The sequence below is a fragment of the Pleurodeles waltl genome, chromosome 3_1 (genome assembly GCF_031143425.1).
Source record: "Pleurodeles waltl isolate 20211129_DDA chromosome 3_1, aPleWal1.hap1.20221129, whole genome shotgun sequence".
Lineage (NCBI taxonomy): Eukaryota > Metazoa > Chordata > Amphibia > Caudata > Salamandridae > Pleurodeles > Pleurodeles waltl.
Genome location: NC_090440.1, coordinates 1,501,958,969 through 1,501,983,287, shown reverse-complemented (window position 1 = coordinate 1,501,983,287; position 24,319 = coordinate 1,501,958,969). Strand labels below are relative to the sequence as shown.

Here is a 24,319-nt window from a genome sequence, read left to right as displayed (position 1 = left end):
GGGCTCCAGAGTGGAGGAGGTGGAGAAGGGCTTACACAAACACATGAACGACTGTGAGAAACTTCAACATTGGATGTTCCTGTTTGAGCAGCATCAGCAGCAACTCCAATTTAAGTGGATGACCTGGAGAATATATTACACAGAAACAACATCCGCATTCACAGCTTCCCCCATTGAACTTCAGCTCCTAGACCTCTCTGTTTATTTCTATGACTTTCTTGGGGCTGTCCCGGAGGTTTGAGCTCGTTCACGCATCCACCTGGACAGAACTCATAGAGTAACCTTGAGTCACCCAGGTGGAGTCTCACCACCAGATGTACTTGCACAGGTCTATTGTTTTCAGGACATAGAATCTCTCATGTCCATTCCCCCAGCAGGGGGCCAGCTATCCTTTAACGGTGCCACATGACAACTGTTCCAGGACTTGTCACCGATAACTCTGGCTAAGCGCACATCCTTTAAACCTGTCACAGACTTTTGATTGATGGAGATCAAGTACAGATGGGCCACCCCTTCAGACTTCTCTTCCAGTTTGTAGATAAAGTTAGATCCATTACCTCCCTGGAGGCAGCTGGCAATCTCTTGAATATGGCTAACACAAATGAATCACCAGGATCCCATATGCCGGAGAGGACATGGCACAGAAGAGGGGGGGGCACCGTCCATCAGTCCTGCCAGTCTAGGAGGTCTGATACTGAGGAGCTAGAGGCTGGCAAGGACAGGCTCCCATCTCTCTTATGTCAGAACACCGGGGACAACCTGGATACCCTGACAATCATGAACACAACAGATGTGCTGCAAGTAACCCTTTGTTAACCTAGAGAACTGTAGCCAGTTCAACTGACATCACCCACAAGGGCTGTGGGGTAATGGGGGCCCCTGTGAGAGCCTCCTGGGCAGACACAAATGGTGATAACCCCCAGAGACTTTGACTGTACTTCTCCAGTGGCCTCAGAATTTAGGACAGACATGACCTAAACATCTATGCAGGACATTCTCTGTTCCCATACAGAGGACACTACTTTTGGAGGTTTGTTTGTTTTTCTTGTTTTAGAGTTGTCTGGGGAACATAATGAAGCTCAACACCACCCTACATTGAAGGCATTCATAGACCCATTTATCTGTATTAGGAAACTCGAGGCCCGATCCCAGTTACCCCTGCCCACTGAATTACTTACCATGACTAACACTACCACCCTACAGATTTTAGCATTTGTGTGGCACCTTAATAGCCCTACAAAAAGGCTTAGCATTCTGGAGAAGCTGAGGAGGTCCAAGAGGCACATTTTCTCAAAGGGGACCAACACCGCCTGCATTCTAGATTCTTCCCACTCCTATATCAGACGTCGGCCCCACCAAAGCAGCAGGAACGACAATCCTATTTAAAGGCTCCCCACAAGATTCCGGGAGCAGAGGGTTCTGTTTGAAAACTCAAGAAAGTGGCTGTTACTAATGAGTGATTGGGAGGGGACCCCCATTGCGATGAGCAGCATGAACAATCCAAACAAGAGCCAGGAGGGATTCTTAATACCCTTGGTACAAAGGATAGGTGGTGCAACTGACAGCCTTCTTCTAATCAGCGGTGAACTCAACTGCTTCATGAATTCTAGCCATGATAAATTGTAACAGCAGGTGAGTGGTATGCCAAACTTGTCTGCGGCGGGCAAAAATGCCCTCCACAATCTAGGCTTGATTGACACCTGGCAATATTGGCACATACTGATGTTGGACTATTATCATCGACAGCACAAAAGTGCAATGGGTGCTGAAACCTTTCAAACACTCAACCTCAGTCGTACAGCTGGGTTTAATTAAAAAATATTTTGCTCACCAGGCTAGTTTGGACCCAATCACATGCAAATCAGTCTTGACACTGTTCCCCATTGGAACAATTCAGCCTGAATTGCCAGATGGGAAGCATGCATCTTGGGACCGGTGACAGGGTATTACCCTTTATCAGCCAGGCTAGCTTGAATCCAGTGGCACAGTGAGCATGGGACCCATGTCTGGACATACTCTTCCCACTTAGGGCAATGGTAGCAACGCAAAAGGATGATGGACGGAGTGCTGAAACTTTTCAAACACTCACCCTCAGTCACAGATATGGGTTTAATCCATTGTTCTTTGCTCACCATGCCACCCCAATTTGGACCCAATCATATGCAAATCAGTCTTGACCCTTTTCCCAATGGGAACAGTCCAGCCTGAATTGTGTTTTTTGTGTGTTGCTTGTCTAACCTCATTATTCAGCAGTGCATAACTGCTTCATCAATATCAATTACCTGTTGGTAGATCAGCGACTACTGTCCCAAGTAGATTACATATCTTAGGAACCTAAGATACTATCGGAACATAGTCAGATTCAGTTATTGATGTTCTGGCCCAGACCATATTTGACCCATGGATGGGGTACCTGGAGGCTGAATGACTGTCTTCTGTGGGAAAAGGCCGTGCACAATGACGTGACAACCTCCATATGAGGATATCTCCAATTCAATCATACAGAGATGAGCCCGTGAATGGTGTGTCGCCTTGAAGATGGCGGTTAGCGAGGTGTTCATTAGAGAGACTAGGTGGCATAGGTGGAGCACAACTTTTCTTACGCCCTTTACCTCCCCCCTACCTCCACCATGTGTGTGCTGTATTTAAAATATGGCACACAATGGCACAAGGTATGGGACAATAGTGGCATTTTTCATGACTCTATTGATGTACTCTGCAGGAGAAGCACCAAAATATTGCCACTACTCCTGCAGAGTACATAGGGACCCATTATAAATAATGGAATCCCCATTTTAACGCCTACTCTGAGCATGTGTTAAAAGTGCCGTACAAAATGACGCAAAGAAATCTGTTAGATTTCCGTGCACCATTTTTTCGGCCCCCCCAATGCGAGAATGCCCCTTTTGCATACATTATGCCTGGTGCAGGCATATTGTAGCACAAAGGGTTACAAAGTGGCACAATGCATGCATTGCGCAACTTTGTAAATGTATGTTGAGGATTTTGGCCTTGTTGGGCCACATTAGTGAGAAAAAAAAAATGATGCTAATGTGGCGCAAGGTGGCGCTAGGGGCTTATAAATATGCCACTAACTATCTTAAGTGGATGAGAGGGGTTGATCTTCTCCAACTTAAGGACAAGTTGCTCTGAGCAGAGCAACTTCACAAATCCAACACCTTTAAGATACTTTGAATGAACCTTGATGCATTCTGTGGTCAAATCTTCTCTCTGGAAAATGACAGGTCCAATTACATCCTCTCCCGATCAGGTGCCTGTTTTTATGAAGGGAGCAATAAGGAGGGTTCCCCCATGGTGAACTAGTTGTGTGCCCAACATACCAAGGGCATCTTTCATGAAGTCCTGAATACAGCTGGCACCATATGTTTCTCAGGGGGAGAATGCAAATACCTTCTATGACTTCTATAGCAAACTGCATAAAGCTGACCACTCAGACACAGAGGTCCAATGTGTCTATGTGCAGTCTCTCATCCTACTGAGCATCTCTGGCAAAGTCAGCGAGGCACTGAAGATTCTTATTTCACAAACAGTGGTTTTGACTGCTATGAAGCGCTTGAAATGAGGGAAGGTCCTAAGCCCCAATGGCTTTACAGCTGTGTTATTTATTAACAGTGTGCCCCACTGATGGTGCCCCTATTGGCCAAGGTCTACAACCAATTGTCTTGGTCTTGAAGGATGACCCAGATGATGGTACATGCCACAGTAACACTAATAGCAAAACCAGATAAAAATCTGACCCGATGTCAATATTACAGGTCTATCGTCCTCTTAAATGCTGACATTAAAATTATGGCTAACATCCTAGTGAAACTCCTAAAGGCCTGCATTCCCAATCTAATCCAGGCAGATCAGACAGGCTTTGTACCCTTCAGATCTACCAGGAAAAGCACCAGACGCACCCTGCATGTCATAGATCTGGCCAGGAGATGCCATAAAGAAGCGGTTCTGCTTTCACTCAATGTAGAGAATGCATTTGACAGGGTACACTGGTCAATGCCGAGGGTTACTTTTGAGAATGCAAGCTTTGGTGTAGGCTTTCGGGCTGAGATGAGGAACTCTATGACACCCCTGCGCCAAAGTTAGCGTTAAGGATACCAATGGCACCAAATCATTGGAAGTTTGGATTCAAAGTGGTCCTAGGCAGGGCTGCCCACTTTCTCCTCTGCACTTTGCACTTTACCTGGAGACCCTGCTTCAGAGCATCTGAGAGCATGAGGGAATGCAGGGAGTGTATTTGCACAAGGACACTTTCAAGGCAGTGGCCTTTGCGCGTAATATCCTGGTTTCTCTGATAGATCCCTGTAAAACCTTCTACCATTACTGAAGGAATAGCAGGCTCTAGCAGGGGAAGTGACTGGTCATGGTGGTGTTGGGTGGCAGAGTCTTCCACATTAGGCTTCGGAAGGAGACTCCCTTTTGTTGAACACTTGACTCACTTCTATACCTGGGGTAAGTTTGACACTAGATCTCTACATTTAAACAAGAACCAATTTCCAACAATTAGCGCAGTCACTCAAGGCACTCAACTCATCATGTCGCCTACATGCCCTTTCTTGGGTAGGGATGATAGCCTCCTTTAAACTCATTGCCCCACCCAACATTCTGTACCTTCTCTAGGACCTCCCATTGCCCAGTGTAGAAATAATGCATCTGACTGAGTACTGCAAATTCTTTATTTGGGCGGGTAATCAACCTCGACTCCAATACATGAACAGCACAAACCTTAGGGGGTTGGGAATCCATAATCTTCACTTCTATTACCTGCCATCACAGGTAGGCTATGTGGCAGAATGGCTACAAGATGAGATTGATAAACCTTGGTGTTTTATAGACAATATGATGGCCTTGCACTGGCAGAGGTCATGTGGCACCCTAACAGTCAGAGGTGCGCCAATCATTACACCTCCTTGGTTACAAGGGCCACCCTCAAGGCTTGAGATTGTCCCTCCCATTACAACAGAATGACCACTTTCTAATTGCCTATGACCATGATACAATGGAACCAAGACTTCTCATCCGGCCTGGAGAGATCCAAATTCCAGATTTAGATTATGAATGGCTGCTGCTGCCTTAGAGACTTACTCCATAAGGACTCCATCTAACCATCTGAAGACCTTAAATAGACATACAACATCCCGGAGAGTGAACAATTTCACTATTTGCAGAGGAAACACTGGGAACCTAATTGCCTGTGATGGCAGCAAGGCTTCGCCTCCTCACAACACTTGAACTCGCAAATAAAAGCTACACTTCTCATTCAGGCTACTCACATGACCCCTCCTTACAGAAGAGGCTGGGAGGAGCATCTGGGCATGGCATTGATGGACAAGCAGCAAGGACCATCCATGCATGCATTATAAATTTTGCAAAACATTCTCAGGGGTGAGATGTGCTTTATAAGATATTATATAGAAGGCACTTCCAACCAAAATGTCTCTATATCATGAGCAAAAGCAATTCCAAGGATTGTTTGAGAGGCTGTAGAGAAACTGGTGCCCTCTTCCACATCATGTGGACCTGCCCATGCCTGGAGTGATACTGGGAAGATGACCTGGCCACCATAGCAGGTATAAAACGGCTGTCGCTGCATACTGACCCAGCATCAATTCTATTGGGCCTTCCTCAGGAGCAAACATACACTCTCTATTCACATAAAGGGAGAAGAATCTCTAGACTCTTACTAAGTAGTCAAACAAACTATATTAAGCTTGTGGGAGGAGGACCTTGTTCTGAACACCATGATGTGGCTACAGAACATGTGGCCACTTACGGCCCATGAAAAAATAGCGCATGACCTCCAGGATGCATCAAATAGGTTCACCAAGATGTGGGACCCCGTCCTGAAATATCTTAAGCATGATAATAGAAACTTAGCATGCTCTAGGCATTTATGGGCCTTGGGTCTGCTCTCTCATAGTAGAGCTGGCATAGTGGATACCCTTTGAATGCAGTTCAGGCAACAGCCATTCTTTCATTTCTTGAACTGAGATGGCATCAGGTGGGGGAGAGGGGATGTGTGTTGTGAGTTTCTCTGTTAAGGTGACTCTTGCGTCGATTGAAACTACACATTGTTGATACTCAGAGGTAGTGGAAATGCTACACTAACAGTCCAAAAATGAATAGAGAGACTCTGAGATCTTAGTCATGCTCAGGAATAGATGAACCACAGGGGGATTTAGGTAAATAAGACAAAAACAACACAAATATAGATCCCTGCACAACACTATAATTAAAACCGATCAAATGAGATATCAACTAAGTGTAGTGAGAAAAGACCACACAAACAGGACACATGGACAATTAATTAACTGAGAGCTAAGAGCTACTAATATGAAGAGGAAGGGAGGAGGTAGTTTAAATAAGTGTTGAGCTGGTGTAATGCTAAAATAACATTATATATTATAGTGAAAAAGTTACTAACCCTAACATTCAAGATTTTAACCCCCCTTGAAACATTAGAAATGAGTTATCTGTTGTCTCATGATTTCTTCCTTTCAGAAATCAATAATTTGAAAGGAGAGAGGGGAATTCTTCGATTTTGTAAATGCCATGCATTCCCATTCAGCAGTGATGCTGACTATTGTATACTCCAGCAATACAGGACAAAATGCCATTTTTAATGCTAACCTGATTTCTTTGTTTAATTTTTTGGAGGTTTGCCTATGTTTAGATCCTCTATTTGATACATGACCCATTGTCTATCCAGGGCCAGAAGTCCTCATTTTGTACGTGCTAACAGGGTCCATGGACTTTGCAGATATATGAAGATACTTGCATCCTCACTCCTTGCACATCTTGTGCTCCATTTGACACACATCTCACTCTACAGTAGAGTTAATGATCTTTTCTACTGTGCTGCTAAATGATTCAGCCATTGCCTGAATTACATCTTTTCTCTGAAATTATCTTTGTGGTATATTTACTAAACTGACAAAATTCAATTCTTGCTGAAAGTAGAAAAATATAGTGCTTCAATGGACTGTGATGTACCCATTACTGAATATATAGCACCAATTACAGAGGAACTACTTATCTTGACTCTATCAAGAAATAACCAAAGCAATGATTTGTCAACTATTTGAGTTAGCTTCTCCTAAGAAGTGGGAAAGACAGACATAAAAAACTGTGTAAGAGCTCATTGGCGTGTGTCTGGACTATAGAAGGCAGAATATCGAAAGTTCACAATATCGTGATTGGAACATCAGGGACAAAAAATCAAAAGGTAACCTTGTATGGATTTTCTATGCCTATATCCACATATATGTACCTTGATGAAATCTATGTCTTCAAGTTCTGTACATGCCAAGTTAAGGGCACTTTGATATTATGTCAGTCCGATATTCTGTCTTCCATAATCCCTACCACAATCAACTCACTTGCATGGGATGCCATTTGTGCCTTTAGGTAGCACCTCTAAATATTCTCTGGTCTTTGTTCCGTGAATGAGGGATGCTCATAAGTACCATTTGCCAATTGATACCACATGCAAGTATCACTTCCTCGGTAACACCTGCTATGAAAATTAGCACAGGGTGTATAGACAATTGGCGTATTGACTTAGGTAATCAAGGGAAGCCAGAGGGATTCAAATTATGTTACAATAATTTACAACTCTCCAAGAGAAAATCAGTTAAAATTAACATTGGGAAAAGTTGAGCATCAATATTTGGCTTATCCAGATATAAAAAGATTCCTTAGCACAATGTTTGATTGAACTTTATCATGTCAGACTTTTTTCACCTGAAAATCTGCAGCTGTTTCATATTGTGAGGGCTGGTTTGGGGGGCAGAAAGGCATCCAGGGACTACTGGAGGTAATTTGCCACTATTGTGCAGAGGTCCTGTACTATTGTTTCCCTAAATGTAAAACTAGGCACGCCTCTTCTAGACTTGACTTAAAAGGTAGTTAGTGTTGTCAGAAACCTAGAAAATAGCAATACACCTAATAACACTCACTAAACCTAATTGTCCGAACTGTACATTTCACTTTCATGAAGGAAAAGTACCTGAATGCATTCAAAGTACTTAATGCCTGATTTAGAGTATGGAGGATGGGCTTCTCTGTCACAAACATGACAGATATCCTCCCAATGTATTACAAGCACAATATATCAAATGGCACATGTAATACGTCGGACAGGATAGCCATCGCATTTGTGATGGAGTAATCCATCCACTGAACTCTAAACGAAGCTCTCAGTGACAAACTGTGCATTTGCAGACCCTAACATGGACAACTAAAAAGACCTATTGCAATAACATGACTCTTCTCAATCAACACAAACAGACTTTGGAAATGTAAACACAATCAATAAAAAAGCCTACTGCCATTCACAAAGGATTCACATTGGTTAAACCATACCTACAGGGTTTTACATCATTGATGCATTAGCCTAAAGCCTTTGTCTCAAAAGACTTAAACCATTTTTTGGAAACATGTAATATTGCTAAACAAAAGTCCCTCACGTGAGAGTCAACAAATTTATCTGGACCTGAGAAAATGTATGTTTCCCTTAACAGCAGACTAATATCCAAGAGAGCTAGGTGAAAATTCAGCTGGACACAATTTTTCACTACAGTGGCCTTGGGAGATCTGCAACTATTGCCTCAAGCACCTCAGTTGAGTAGCAACCCTCAGGATCGTGTAATCTTTGCTAGGGCCAGCCACAGAGGTGCCCTTCAGTTCCTGTGTGCCTGTTTCCTTTTCCTATACCTAGTGGTGGGTTCCAGGAGGCAACTGATTCCCATTCTTGACTGATATCAGTTTTTAGGTCCGTCCTGCACAGCTGTAATCTCCTTTTCTAGATACTGTCTTCCTGTGGAGCAGACTTCTAGCACCCATTTCCAGACTGATTTTTGCAACTTTCGTCAAAGTAGGTGCAGCTTCTCAAGTGTGGTTAGTACCCAGGTACTTTGCACAGTTCCTTAGTCATCATCATTAAAAAAAACTAACCAGCACTAACTCACCTATCTGTAGCCAATGTATATCCTCATGTATGCATTAGCTAGGGATTGTGGGACTAAATTCATGCGTTGATGATGGTGTTATGACCAGGTCATTGTTGAAGGAATGTATTAAAATACAAGGCAAATCCTAGTAACGCAAAATCTATTTGAATTATATATCTACTAAAATGACATATACGTTGTATTGTTGCCTTCTTAATGATTCATATAAAGATTTAATGTTTTTCCAACAATAGAGGTTATGAGGAGATTACTAAAGTTACTTAAGGTCAAGATTGTGTGTCATTAATGTGGTTTATGCTTGAAGACTCTTGTCTATATTTTGCTCTACTTTAAAGGCATTGGGAGTTTCAGTGGCAAATTTTTTAAACCATTCCTTCCTGGGTTGATGAACACTGACGAGAACAAATTGATATTTTTTAATGAGTCTTGAGCATTTACAGTTGTGTAAGTTTGTTGTTTTGCTCTTAACTGTTTTTTAAGAATACAAGTATTCAAACAATTTTTTTAGATGATTTTAAGAACACGTATATAAAATAATGTTTTGACCAACAGTTTATATAGATTTGGGGCCAGATTTATCAAGGTTTTGCATCACCCTTGTACCACTCAAGGAGGCACAGAGGTGACGCAAATCCTAACTGAGATTTATCAAGCCACGCAAGGCCACCTTACATGGCCCTGAATGATATGATAAATCTGGAGTAACATAAGGCAGCACAAATTGCTGCCTTGCATTACTGTGCCCCAGGAAAGCGTTCCATGGGCACAAAGTGGGTGCTCTCACACATCCACCCATGGATTTTAGCGCATTCCTAAATTTACCTTTCCTGGTAGGCCTGGGAATATGTCAAAATGCTACGCCTCCCCAAGTGAGGAGTAACAAGGAGAAATAGCTTTATTTCTCCCTTGTTTTTATCTCTTTCTACCTGTACTACATTTTGCAGCATGCATAGAAAGGGGAGAATGCCTCTGAGGATTATTTTTTGTGCAGGAAGGTGTCCCTTTCTGCACAAAAACAATCCTGACTACAATGCAGGCACCGTTGCACCACGACGCAAAGGTCCCTGTTTTGATGCTAGGCAACCAAAAGTGCGCCTGCTCAAGGATGGACAGGAATGAACTGTGAAATGGTAAATATGGTACATTCCTAAACTTTCCCTTTCCATTTCACGCAGTATAGCGCAGCAAAGTGACTTGAAGAGTTGCATGAAAAAATTAAAAATATGGGCCTTAGTTTATATTAATTTGACATGATTACTACTTCTACGACAGTTACGGGAACAAACGGGACTTAAAAACTTTCAAAAACACATGCCTATGAAGACAGACTCCTTGCAGGTGGATGGAAGAAGCATTCACTATGTGAGTGCTCGAACAAAACATAACCAAATACTCTTCCCCGGGAGTCAGCTGCAAGTGTCTACTGCGTCATCTTGCCATCTGTGTAATAGAGTTTAGAGTGAAGGTTCCTTAGGCTATGAGATAGTCTCCAATATGCCTAAATCAAACACTTTAAGCAGGTAAACGGCAGTCGTTTGAAAAGATACAGAAGGAAAATAGAATTAAAACGGGATCCGCCTATCAAGTGTGAAATGAAAAAAAATGTCCTCTCACCTTTCGTGGATGAACTAACAGCATACTTTTCGCCACATCAAATCCTCGAAGTTGAATTTGAGATTCCACTGTATACTGCAAAAAGAGACGTACAGCAAAGAATAAAATGTACACAATAAAACGATGTGAAATCTTTTCTATAATAGCGCTATTGAGTTGACAAATACACATGAACTTTCCAATGACCCGCAAAACACGAGAATAATTCAATCAATGCATTAAAATAATGAACAATGGTGCTACAAATTATGTTTGAGTCATCTAAAAAATAATAACAGGTCTTTTGTTCCCAGAAGGGAAATGTTGGTTAAGTGTTGCAAGCTCTATATTGATTTTATCCCATGAAGCAGAAATAAACTACAAAATATAATGAAAACATAAAACACTGGATGATTTCAAGCAAGTAGTTTGCCGGATGTCTTTGAAAAGGGATAGAAACCAATGTCTGAAACCAATCAATTATTTGATGCTTTTTCACATTTGATTCTAACAAATGAAACATATTTGATTCTGCAAAATGTCTTAAAATCTAGAAATTTTTAACATGCTTCTCCACTCTCCCTCTCCCAATACGGAAAAGTGCTCCCTAATGAAAATTATTTCAAATTGTTCCAGAGATTTAAACATGTCTCTCACGTGGTCTGATGGAAAGGCTTTGGCTTCTAGGAGGATTTTATGCCGACTTGCTGTAGGTCTGTAGAAAGATAGCTAAAAAAAAAAACACAAACGTAGTGTAAGTAGGACGGGTGAATAAAAACAAGAAAGAAAGCACATTTTCCACGTTACCCAAAGGATTTTTATATGAACCAATAAAATCACCATTCTTCTTCAAAATAACATTAGCAATAGAGATATTCTAGTATGCAGCACGAGAAATGTTCAATTATTTACAAGCAATCTTCATTACATGAGACCTCTTTTTTGCACCCCAAACTTGAAATTCAGCACCTGAACACGCAGGACTTGCAGAATTTGTCTGGTAACACACGACAGGGAATCGCACTATAAGCATAGACGTTATCGAAGGTTAGATACTCACTCTGTTGAATGTCTTCTTGAAGGGAAAGGGTTGGTCAGGGCTACTGGCATTTGTAGGGGTGGAGGCCGATGGGAACCGCTTCCCAGCTCTATTTTTCCAATTCCCTGTTGGGTCAACCACCACAGTGGTTGAGTATGCCAGAAGGCGGCACACCAAAATAGACTCTGCACCTCACCACATGCATTATTTGCGCAAATACCTTTTACTGCAAAGCAGCCTTGTTTGACTAAATTGTTTAAATCTAACTTTGCATGATAGCATGTTTATATCTATGTATACAGCTATATATATTTGTACAAATGCAAGGTCAGTTTTCAACATTTTCAGCAAATACATATAAACTATGGTGGTCATTTTGACGCCAGGGTAAGTGTGGCGGTCCCACCACCAACAGGCTGGTGGTGCAGACTGCCACATTATGAGTGGCAGAGGCCAACTCGCCACACCTCCACTCATACCCCATAGTAGTCGGAACCGCTGGGCCAGAGATGATGATCTCCAACCCGGTGGTCTTCAGAAAACCGCAGTGGTATCAGGAGCCGGCCTTCTGACATGGTTTCAGCGGCACTAACACCATCACAAAAACGATGGCGGAAAGGCTACCGGTGACAGGGAATTCCTTTCCTATCACCGGTAGACGGCTCCCCCACCCCACAGCAAGAACTCAACCCCCCCAAACCCATTACAGCCACATCACCCCCACCACCCCTGCCCGCATACATGCACACAGAAACCCACATGTAACAACATACACCCATTCACCGACACTTACATACATGCATCAACTCACATGCATCCATACATGCAATCACAACATTCATATATGCATTCACAACTACAGTCATACACGCATTGAAGCATGCATACTAACACCCATCCAAACCTGCATACTCACACGCATACACACTTACATGAGGGTACACACTCACTTCAAGATTCAGACATGTATACAACCACACATTCACACATTCATTCAAACACGCAGACACCACACACTCATACACGCACGCACAAACCCCCCACCATATCACCCCCCTCTCCTGTCGGCGATCACCTTACCTGTTCCCCAGAGAAAGTCGTCCGGCAGGGAACGGGAAGGGGTAATTCCACCGCCGGTAGCGCCCCACCAGCAGGACACAGCTAGGCTGTTTTATGGCCCATAATATGGTGGGCAGTGTCCTACTGGTGTGGCCAATGGTGGAACCACTAGAGCGCCTCCGCCCGCAAGCACGATTACAGCTGGATTTCTGCCCAAATTATGGCAGAAATTCAGCAGCACCCATGATTTGGTGGGCGGGAGAACACCAGCACTGGCAGTCTCCTGGCACCCGCGGCTTTGGCAGTATTCATAGAAGACCGCCAAAGTCAAAATGAAGGCGTATGTCTTCTAGTGACTTTGCTGGTGGTGAGCGTACAAAGGAGGCTGGAGGCAAAGTGACATACAGATCCCTGTGTTAACAGTTACCTTAACAGATGCGGCTGTTGGTGGATTTACTGGGCAAAAAGAAGTACCCACCTGGTTATGCGTTATGGAGTGTGAAAAAATTAAGGGTGACTTTTTGGGGTGACGGGAAGGCCCATGCTGCTACAGATGGACTGTGATGTTGTGAAAGAATCCTGACCATATCAAAGCTTGGTAGATCAAGAGACCAACTGAAAATGTCCTTCTCAAATGCATATAGTCACCTTGTTGTTATAGTTATGTTAAAGATGCCAAAGGGAGAGTATTTCCGGTTTCACTAATAACTTTGACACCATTTACTGAATATTCACTTAAATTTACAAAACAAAGGCCCATCCATCTCTGATCCTTTGTGAAAACTTTCATGTTGATCCGTCAAGCAGGACAAAAGACAAATCTTGTGGTGGGTTCATTAACTGTTCATTTCCCATGTCAATTTCCGCAGGAAACTTTGCTCTCTGATGCGTAGAAAATAGCTGCATGGAATGACATAAAATTTAGCAGAAAACTTTACTCAGTCAGGTGACTTTTTGTGATTTGGTGTAAACCAGTTCAGCTGTTTTGTGAAAATACCTTTTGAGAGGGGTTAGGGTATGGCATGAAGAGGCTAAAAATTGAAATTTATCTGCAAGGTTAGGCCAGTGGGTATCCAGTGGTACTTAAAATAAAAGAATACAGGCTTCTGATTGGCCTAGGGAGCTTTTTTTCCCATCTGTCATTTTAGTGTTGTAGTAACAGTGCCCACACCTCTGTACTGAAAAATCTAATTGGCTCACCACAACTCTGAGGAAAATGTTGAGGTCACCAATACAAGACACAGGGACTTGGCCCCCAAATCAGGAAAAGCTTTGGGAAATAGGGCATAAGGGGGAAGGGTAGGGAACCTTGCCCCCACACTGGGGGCAGAGCTCTTTCCCTAAACCTTTTGTGATGCATTGCCACAATTGAATAAACCCTTAGCTCCCACTTCAAGTCCCTAGTAAGCGGGCAGCTATGTGCCCAGGACATGGGGTACCCTGAGGGCAGCAGCACTGACTGTGCCTTCCTCTTGGGCCATTGAATCCAGATGCACTCAGCACTGCCATTGCAGGTTGAGTGTTCTGGTGCAAACCTAAAATATAAACTTGACTAGGCACCTGGTGCCTGTCCACCACTGCATTTACTATGGGTGAGACACACCTCCAGCAGGCCTTACAGTCCTAAGGCAGGGTGCTCCATATTATATGTGAGGGCATAGCTACAAGAGCAATATGCCCCCACTGTGTCCTTGCCAAAAATGGGAAATAATGAGTGAACAGAGCAGTCATTTTAATCCATGTGCTGGACACTGGTCAACATGAGGTTCCCAGCTACATGATGGCCACTCTGAACCTCAGGTTATGTGGTATCAAACAACTCACAATTATCAATCCCAATTGGTGCCAGTATTGGATTTATCCCTTAATGTACTCAGGGGTTACCTTAGAGGTGCCCCATACAAAAGCTAACTATCCTGGCATGGTTGCTGACTGGTCTTATCTAACTGCCACCTCCAGACAGCCAATGGAAACCTTAGGGGAGAGCCCTGCCTCTCCGGTTTGTAAAACAATGCCCTTCCTGGGTAGAGGAGCTAACAACTCCTCCCTAAGGAATGTGCACTGTCCTAGGGGTGAGCTTCAAATGGCTTACCGCCCTTGAAACTCAACCCCCAAGCCTGATGCTAGCAGCAGCTAGCATGCTTCCATTGCAAACCCACAAGTTTGGTGGGAGCAATTCAGGAAAACCTAACAAAGGGTAGGAGGAGCGGCCTTATCTGGCATGCACCATCCCTAAAGTGCTGCCTTCGAGGTGGACCGTCTTTCTCATTTTCCTCCATCTTGAATGGAGGGAAAGTAGCCAATTAGGTTTAGGGCAGTGACCCTTCCCACAGGAAGAGCTCACTATAGTGGGTGTAGCCACCCAAAGGTAAGTGTCCCATTAGACACTATCAGGTTGCCCCTTAAAACCCCCACTAAATTCAGTATTAAGTGGGCAACCCTGGACGAAAAAATTAGATTTGAAAGGACAAAGAAGACCAGAACCAAAGAAGATCCAAAGCAAGAGAACTGTGGATCTGCATCAAGAAAAGGTGCTAAACCTTGCCTGTTGCACCCAGGACCCGACGATCATCGCTGCGGAGGAGCTGGACAGTGGACTGACCTCAAGAAACCAAGAGGACCCCCAGGCTTCACAAATTGCCCAAGATCTCCCTTCTGAGAGGAGGTACTACTGTGCAACCAGCAAATAACCAAGAAACCACTGAGTGACTTCACTGATCTGCTGCTATCTCCAGCACTGGGAGCCGCAGCCAGACCTGACGACACATCAACAACCGCCAGGACAAACCCTGCAAGTGTGCTAGGCTTGGTGGCACTGTTCCCCCTGGTGCCCAGGCTGTGCCAATACCCTGAGTATTGGTAATTTGAATATGGAAAATAAGAAAACTAGCCCCCCCAAAGCTAAAAAAGGATCAGGAGGAAGCCCCAGTTAAGGGACTTCAGAAACCCCCTGGACCTCTCACCAGAGTGCCCCCGTTGTCCTGTAAGCTGCCCTCAAAGAGGCCTACCTCCGGCTCCAAGGGACTCCTTTGCGCACAGCTCATGGATCAACAACTCACCCTGCAACTGGCTGCCCAGCACCCTGAAAGGAGGAACCAGCTGTTCCCCCAGGGTCCCACATCCCTTGCAACCTCATTACCACAAGGGTACCCGAAGGCAGCACCTTTAAACCTGCGAGAACTATCCTTTTCCGCGCTGCTCCTGCCGGAACCAGGAGCCACTGAGCATCTCCAACTGGCACAGTGTGTCCACCCTTAGCCTTGACCAACCTGCAAAAGCAGAACCTGGTAACATAACTGTGCGATTTTATATGTAGTTTTAAATGAATGCCTATTGATTCCTATGGTGCGTAATTACGCACAGAAAGACTGCATTTATTAAAACTTCAAAAATTCATAACTCAAAAAGTGTTTAACCAATTTTGATAATCTTGGTCTTAAAATTGACATAAAAATCTAAAGTAGTTTTATAAATTGGTCTTGAGTTATTCCTTACAATGTGTGAGATGCATGATTAATACTGTGAGTACAATTGCTTTGCTCCAAGATTAGCCCAACTGCTCCACAAAGCTACCACAAAAAACAGAGCACTGGGTGATCTAGATTTTGCCTCTGGGAACCAATGTTTGGTTGCCTGGATCCACTACATATTGTATCTAGTTTTGTACACTACGCAGAGGGCTAGCCTCCTACATTTGGTAGAACAGCAATGGAATAAAGACTTTGCATTTGCTGATACCATTCTGTCAATTTTGTGAGCTCCAAATTGTCTTTAGTTAATTATTTTAGATTTGTAATTGACATTTTTTTTGCTAATTTTTAAAATAATTGCTCAGGCCCTGGTTAGGTCCCTACAACTCTAGCAAAAGGTTTTAAAAGTCCTTACATTAGTTGGCCTATCCAAAAACGGAATTCTACATTTCTAAAAAGGTACCAACTTTAGTAAAGTAAAAATGTCAGATGCAGAGGCCAAGAGCCAGGAATTCGACCTGGAACCTTATGAGGTATATAGTTATGACCAGTTAAGGAGACTCTGCACACTGTACCAAATTCATACTGTTAAGAGCCCCAGTGCAGAGAAACATATGATTTTGGTGGCCAGGTATGAAAGTGATAACCCCCCAGAAGAGGATGATGATGCATCTCTGATAGATGTAGAACCTGTGGAAAATGGGGATGAGTGTAGCTCCTCTCCCTCCAGAAGCTCATAAGCACCCACAGAACAGACCTGGATATTGCCAGGCTGACCGAGAGACTGGAGACAGAAAAACAGAAAAAAGAGTTGGGCCTAGGACCCATCTCTGGTGGCAGCATACAAGTGTTGAAGGAAAAAGCTTTCAACATCAAACTCCCAAAAGGAGTTGACCCTGCCTTCACTGAAGGGGGTGATATTGTAAAATGGTTTTCTGCCTTTAAAATAGCCTGCATTAAGTGGAAATCAAAAAGAAATATTGGGGCACACTGATGTGGGAGTTATTTTCAGGAAAGTCCAGGGATGGGCTCCTGACTCTGAATGAGACAGTTTCTAAATCGTATGACCTCATGAATTGTACCCTGATTGAGGGTTTTGGATTTACAAATGAAGAGCACAGGATAAAGTTCAGGGAGACTTGAAAAACCCAGAGCCAGATCATAGTAGACTTTGTGGACTATTCATTAAAGATACTGGGTAGTTGGTTGGCTGGAAACAAGGTACAAGATTATGATGGGCTGTATAACCTGTTCATGAAAGACCATCTGCTTAGTAATTGTTTCATTGATAGGCTACTTCAACATCCGGTAGACATGGTTCCACTTTTCCCTCAAGAACTGGGGAGGAAGGCAGACCACAGGGTCAAAATAAGGGTGACCAAAACAACCACTGGTTGGGGAGACAAAAAGAAAGAGGCAAAAAAGCCCCCCCATGGGAAAGGTGGGAGCGTGGGTGAAAATCACAGAGTCTTCTCAAGGCCACCAAAAACCTGTATAGGAGGGTGGGCCCAGAGACTTCTCACAGTCCAGGGGAGGGTACAAAGGGAAACACTTTGACCTCAGCAAGGCTTGGTGCCAATATTGTAAAACCAAAGGGCACCAAATGGCAGACTCTGACTGTACAAACAAGAAAAATGTCTCTAGTCAACCTGCAGTAAATGCAGTTGCCAATATCCAGATGGGGTCAGAGGTGTGGCCTGACCATGTCAGTGTCCCCATAGATGCAATATTAGTCACTGAGGGTGGGGTAGACTTATCCTGTGCTGCTTGGACAAGTAATATGCAAAAATACAAGCAGCACCCTTTGATTAATGGGGAAATAGATGCATTAAGGGACACAGGAGCTAGTGTCACCATGGTAACCTAAAACTTGGTCCACTCAAGTCAGTTCCTAGTAAGGAGGTCTTATACTGTAACCAATGCTGACAATGAGACAAAGTTCCATCCCATGGCTATGGTAACCTTTGATTGGGGGGGAGTAGGAGGGCAGAAAGAAGTGGCTGTGTCCTCATCCAACCCTGGAGATTGCCTCCTTGGTAATGACCGGGAGCATTCTCCCAGGGAAGTAGAACTGAAGACCCATGCAGCAATGCTAGGGATCCCTGAGAGGGCATGTGTCAAGATAAGGACACAGAGCAAACTTCAGAGAGAAAAAGGAGAGCTGGATTCTGAATTAGTGGACCAGCCTCCCATGAGAAAAGCCAAGAAGACGAGGGGACCAGCTTCAGAACAGATCACAAGACAGGACCCTTCTTTTCAGGAGGAAGAGTTACCCACCTTAGAGGGAACTGAGGCCTGAAGAGCTTGGGCCTTACCACCCAGAGCACTTGGGCCCAAGGGGGCCTCCAGAGAAGATCTGTGCCAGGGGCAAAGAACCTGTCCCACTCTTGAAGGCCTGAGGCAGCAAGCTGCTTAGGAGGGACTGAGAAGTGTCAGTGGTACCCACAGGGTCTATTGGGAAGACGGACTGCTGTACACTGAGGCAAGAGACCTCAAGCCTGGTGCAACAAGGAGGGTGGTAGTACCTCAGAAGTTCAGAGAATTTCTCCTCACTTTAGCCCATGACATTACCCTAGCAGGGCATCTGGGCCAAAACAAAACTTAGAGTCAGTTAGTTAACCACTTTTATTGGTCAGGAATGTCCCAAAAAGTGAGGGACTTTTGTCAGTTGTGTCCCACCTGCCAGGCCAGTGGCAAAGCAGATGGGTACTTAAAGGCCCCTTAATGTCACTTCCAGTGGTTGAGGTTCAGTTTGAAAGGGTAGGGGTTGACATTGTTGGCCCCTTTGACCCTCAAACCTCGTGAGGGCACAGATATATACTAGTGGTAGTGGATCATGCCACTAGGTATCCTGAAATTATACCCCTTAGGACAATTACTGCACCTGCAGTTGCGAAAGCCATCTGAGTATCTTCATCAAGGTAGGGTTCCCTAAGGAGGTAGTATCAGACAGAGGGTCAAACTTCATGTCTGCATACTTAAAACATACGTGGCAGGAATGTGGAGTGACCTACAAGTTCACCACCCCATACCATCCACAAACCAATGGGTTAGTTGAAAGATGTAACCATACCCTAAAAGGCATGATTGGAGGACTCCCTGAAAAATACTGAAAGAGATGGGATATTCCACTTCCTTGCCTGCTGTTTGCTTACAGGGAAGTGCCACAAAAGGGAGTAGGTTTTTCTCAATTTGAACTCTTGCTTGGGCACCTTGTTAGAGGACCACTAAGTCTTGTTAGGGAATACTGGGAGAACCTCTCAAACAGCCCAAACAGGAGATTGTAGACTATGTGCTTGGCTTATGTTCCAGAATGGCTGAGTACATGGAAAAAGCCAGCAAAAATCTTCAGGCCAGCCTGGAGCTTCAAAAACTCTGGTATGACCAAAAAGCTGCAAATACGGAGTTCCAACCAGGGCAGAAAGTATGGGTGTTGGAGCCTGTATCTCCAAGGGCCATCCAGGACAAATGGTCAGGGCTCTATCCCATACTTGAAAGAAAAGGGGAGGTCACTTATTTAGTTGACCTGGGCAGTTGCAAGAACCCAAAAGAATCATCCATGTCAACTGCCTAAAACCCTAGAGCTGATGTGACCACGCTCATGGTTACAGGTGAGGGACAGGAAGATGACAGTGAGCCTCTCCTTGATCACCTCTCCAGCAACCCACAAGATGGTTCTGTGGATTGAGTGGTCTTATCAAACACCCTCACAGGACAACAGCAAACTGCTAGCAGGCAAATCCTCAACCAGTATGCTGAACTCTTCTCTCTGACCCCTGAAAAGACAAACTGGTGTACCCATGAAGTGGACACTGGTGACAACTTGTCTCTCAAAAACTAAATTTATAGACGGTCAGACCATGTCAGAGAGAGCATAGAGGCAGAAGTTAAAAAGATGTTGGTCTTGGGTGTCATTGAACCCTCAGAGAATCCCTGGGCTAGCCCAGTAGTTTCAGTCCCAAAGCCTCACTCCAAAGGGGATAAAAAGAAGATGAGGTTCTATGTGGACTACAGGGGTCTCAACTCTGACAATGCACACCAAATTCCAAGAGCTGATGAGCTCACAGACAAATTATGGGCAGTCAAATATCTGAGTACCTTTGATTCAACATCAGGGTACTGCCAGATTGGTCTGACCCCAGAGACAAAAGAAAGGACAACATTTTCTACTCCTAGTAGTCATTATCAGTTCACTGTTATGCCCTGTGGATTAAAGAATGCACCTGCCACCTTCCAGAGGTTGGTGAACCAAGTCCTTGCTGGATTGGAAACTTTCAGTGCAGCTTACTTAGATGACATAGCTGTCTAAAGTTCCACCTGGCAGGATCACATGATTCACCTTGGAAAGATCCTTGAGGCTCTGCAAAAGGCAGGCCAAACTATTAAGGTAAGTAAGTGGCAGATAGGACAGGGGAAAGTTGTTTACTTGGCCACCTGATTGGTGGAGGCCAAGTGCAACCCCTCCAACCCAAGATTCAGACTAGTCTGGCTTGGGAAGCTCCCACAACCCAAACACAAGTCAGGACCTTCCTTGGCTTGACTCGGTAATACAGGAGGTTTGTGAAGGATTATGGCACCATAGTTGCTCTACTCACAGAGCTCATCTCCAAGAAAATGCCCAAAAAGATTAACTGGACAGTGAGTTGTCAAAAAGCCTTTGACTCTCTGAAAGAAGCTATGTGCTCTGCTCCAGTTCTACAAGCACAAGACTAGTCCAGGGAATTCATAGTCCAAACAGATGCTTCTGAAATGGGGAAAGGAGCGGTCCTTTTCTTTCCCAGAAAAATTATGATGGACCTGGCCAGGCAGTTGCTTTTATAAGCAAGAAACTACTCCCTAGTGAACAAAAATGAAGTGCCATAGAGAGGGAAGCCTTTGCTATGGTTTGGGCCCTGAAGAAATTGAGGCCATACCTATTTGGCTCTCACTTCATAGTTCAGACTGATCACAGGCCTCTCAGATGGCTACAACAAATGAAAGGTGAAAACCCCAAACTGCTCAGGTGGTCCATTTCCCTACAGCGGATGGACTTTCCAGTGGAACATAGACCTGGGACTGTCCTTGACCATGCATATGGCCTCTCCAGGTTCTTCCATTTAAATGATGAAGACTCACTAGGGAAAAGGTAGTCTCATCCTGTTCATTAGGGTCAGGGTTGTGTAAGAGAGGACCTCTTTTTGACATGGTTCCCCCCACATTTTGTCTGAGGGTGATTGTAGTGCCCCGGGTTCCTGGGCCAGAACTCCTTCCCTAAATCTGTTGTGATGCATTGGCACAATTGGTCCATGCATCCAGATGCACCCAGCACTGCCATTGCATGCTGAGCGTTCTGGTGCAAACCTAAGATACAAACTTGATATGGCACACTCCCTGTGAGCCTGTCCACCATATACTGCATTTATTATGGGTAAGACACCCCTCCGGCAGGCCTTACAGTCCTAAGGCACAGTGCTCCATATTATATGTGAGGGCATAGCTGCATGAGCAATATGCCCCCACCACTGTTTCCTTGCCAAGCCAGAGACATAGTGAGTGAACAGAGCAGCCATTTTAATACATGTGCTGGACACTGGTCAGCACCGGTTTTCCAGCTACATGATGGCCACTCTGAACACTGGGTTGTTTGATATCAAACAACTCAGAATGATAAACCTGGTGCCAGTACTGATTTATCCCTAAATGTACCCAGAGGCCACCTTAGAGGAGCCTTATGCAAAAGCTAACTATCCTGGCATGGTTTCTGACTGGTCTTATCCAGCTGCCACCTCTAGACAGCCAATATACAAACCTTAGGGGAGAGCCCTACCACTCCACTTTGTAAGACAATGCCCTTCCTGAGTGAATGAGCTAACACCCCCTCCCTGAGGAATGTGCACTGTCCTGGCGGTGAGCCTCAAATGGCTTACTGCCCTTGAATATTGACCCTTAAGCTTGCTGCTAGCAGCAGCTGGCAACCCCCTTTCTAAACCTCCACTTTTGGCAGGAGCAAAGGCGGAAAACCTACAAAAGGGTTGGGAGGAGTGGCCTCACCTGGCATGCAGCACCCCTGAGGTGTTGGCTGCGAGGTGGACCCTCTTTCTCATTTTCGTCCATCTTGAATGGATGGAAAGTAGACACTTAGGTTTAAGGCAGTGGCCCTTCCTACAGGAAGTGGTCACTATAGTGAATGTACACACCCAAAGGTAAGTGCCCTTTTGGACACTAGAAGGTTGCCCTTAAAAAGCCCACTAAATTCTGTATTTAGTGGGCATCCCTGGACCAAGAAATTTGATTCAAAAGGACAAAGAGGACCAGTATCAAAGAATAGCCAAAGCAAGAGAACTGCGGACCTGCTACATCAAGAAAAGGCGCCAAACCCTGCCTGCTGCACCCAGGACCCAAAGATCTCTGCTGCGGAGGAGCTGAACATTGGACTGACCTCAAGAAACCCAGGAGACCACCAAGCTTCCTAAATCACTCAAGATCTCCCTTCTGAGTGGAAGTACCATGCTGCAACCAGAAAAGAACTAACAAGGCAGTGAGGGTCACTTCACTGACTGGCCGATATCTCCCAAACCGGAAGTTGCAGCTGGACCCGATGACCACCAGGACAATCTGTGCAAGTGTGCCAAGTTTGGTGGCACTGCACCCCCTGGTGGCTGTACCATACCAATACCCTAGGTACTGGTCAGTGGATGTTGGACAATAAGAAAACCAGCTCAGCCAGAGTTGAAAAAGGAAGAGGAGGAAGGGTGGGTCGAGGAACTTCAGAAACACCCTGGACCTCCATCCAGAATGCCCTCGTTTTCCTGCAAGCTGCCCTCAAAGTGACCTACCTCCAGCTCCAACGGACTCCATTACGCATAGCTCCTGGATCAACTACTCGCCCTGCACCCAGCCACCAGCACACTGAAACGAGGGACCAACTGTGCCTCCAGGGTCCCACACCCCTTGCAACCTCAACACCACAAGGGGACTCCAAGGCACCACCTTTAAACCTTTTCGAAGTGGCCCCCCTAAGTGGCCCTGTACCTGCTCCAAGAGACTTTCCTGCACTGCTCCCGCTGAAACCAGGTGCCACCCGAGACTCTCCAGCTAGCACAGTGTGCCCACCAACGGCCTTGACCAACTTGCAAAAGTGGAACCTGGTAACAACTGTGCGATTTTATATGCATTTTCAAAGTGACTGCCTAATGATTCCTATGGTGCATAATTACACACAGAAAGACTGCATTTATTAAAACTTCAAAAATTCCTAACTCAAAAAGTACTTAACCAATGTGATAATCTTGGCCTTAAAATTTATGTACAAATCTGATTTTTTTTTATAAATTGGTCTCGAGTTATTATTTCGAATGTGTGAGATGCATGATTGTGTCAGCATCAGGGCAGTGCGCGCTCTACGGGTGACTAGAATGCAAAAGCCTAGTAATTTGAAGCTAACATAATGTATGCATTGTGCTGATATGATGTTGTTTAACCTTTTCAATTGCAGAGTTTAATCTTGAAGACTTATGTTCAACATGCATATAAATACTGTTCTCATGTAATGTACTGCTGCAGGCTTTCAGACTGTGTCAGGGTGTGGTCCCTTTCCAGAGCCTTCTAGAAGATTTCCCTGCAGCATGCCTGGGTGTGGTTTGTGGGCTGGGCCAAGACTCTATATAAGAGAGCCAGCTCAGCTCCACGTGCTTACTATTCAGAGGTCCCGGTGCAGGGCAGCAGCAACCTCCTGAGCTCCTGTTCCGGCAGCCTACTTTGATCTTCCAGGCCTCGTCCTTTTTTCACTGCATTTGGTGATCCTAGATCAGGGCGGTAAGACGGAGGTCGGGCTGGGCCCCCGACTCCGTTATCGAAGACGCTCGAGTTCTTGGGCCTAATTTTTGCATGATTAATGATTTGAGCGTGTGAGTGTGCGCTTGGACGTTTAATGGCATTTGCATGTGGATACTCGAATCAGCAAGACGCGCAATTCTTTTCTCGTGCTTAATTCATGTTATTCCTTGTGGCTATCATTCCTTGGCAGTTTCATGGTGGCATTCGAATCGGCAAGACGTGCGATTCTTTTCTTGTGCTTAATTCATGTTATTCATTGTGCACTACCATTTCTTGGCAGTTTCATGGTGGCATTCGAATTGGCAAGACATGCGATTCTTTTCTCGTGCTTAATTCATGTTATTCATTGTGCG

General features: G+C 44.6%; 1 protein-coding gene across 1 annotated transcript in view; it reads right to left on the bottom strand.

The window, feature by feature from the left end:
* Nucleotides 1-24,319, bottom strand: part of KYNU (kynureninase) — a 915,617-nt gene that overhangs the window by 434,026 nt on the left and 457,272 nt on the right. The window contains exons 6-7 of the mRNA XM_069225084.1: nucleotides 11,241-11,312; nucleotides 10,605-10,679 (exon numbers count right to left, since the gene is read on the bottom strand). Of these exons, the coding sequence (XP_069081185.1) occupies nucleotides 10,605-10,679; nucleotides 11,241-11,312 (147 nt within the window). The remainder of the gene's footprint in view (nucleotides 1-10,604; nucleotides 10,680-11,240; nucleotides 11,313-24,319) is intronic.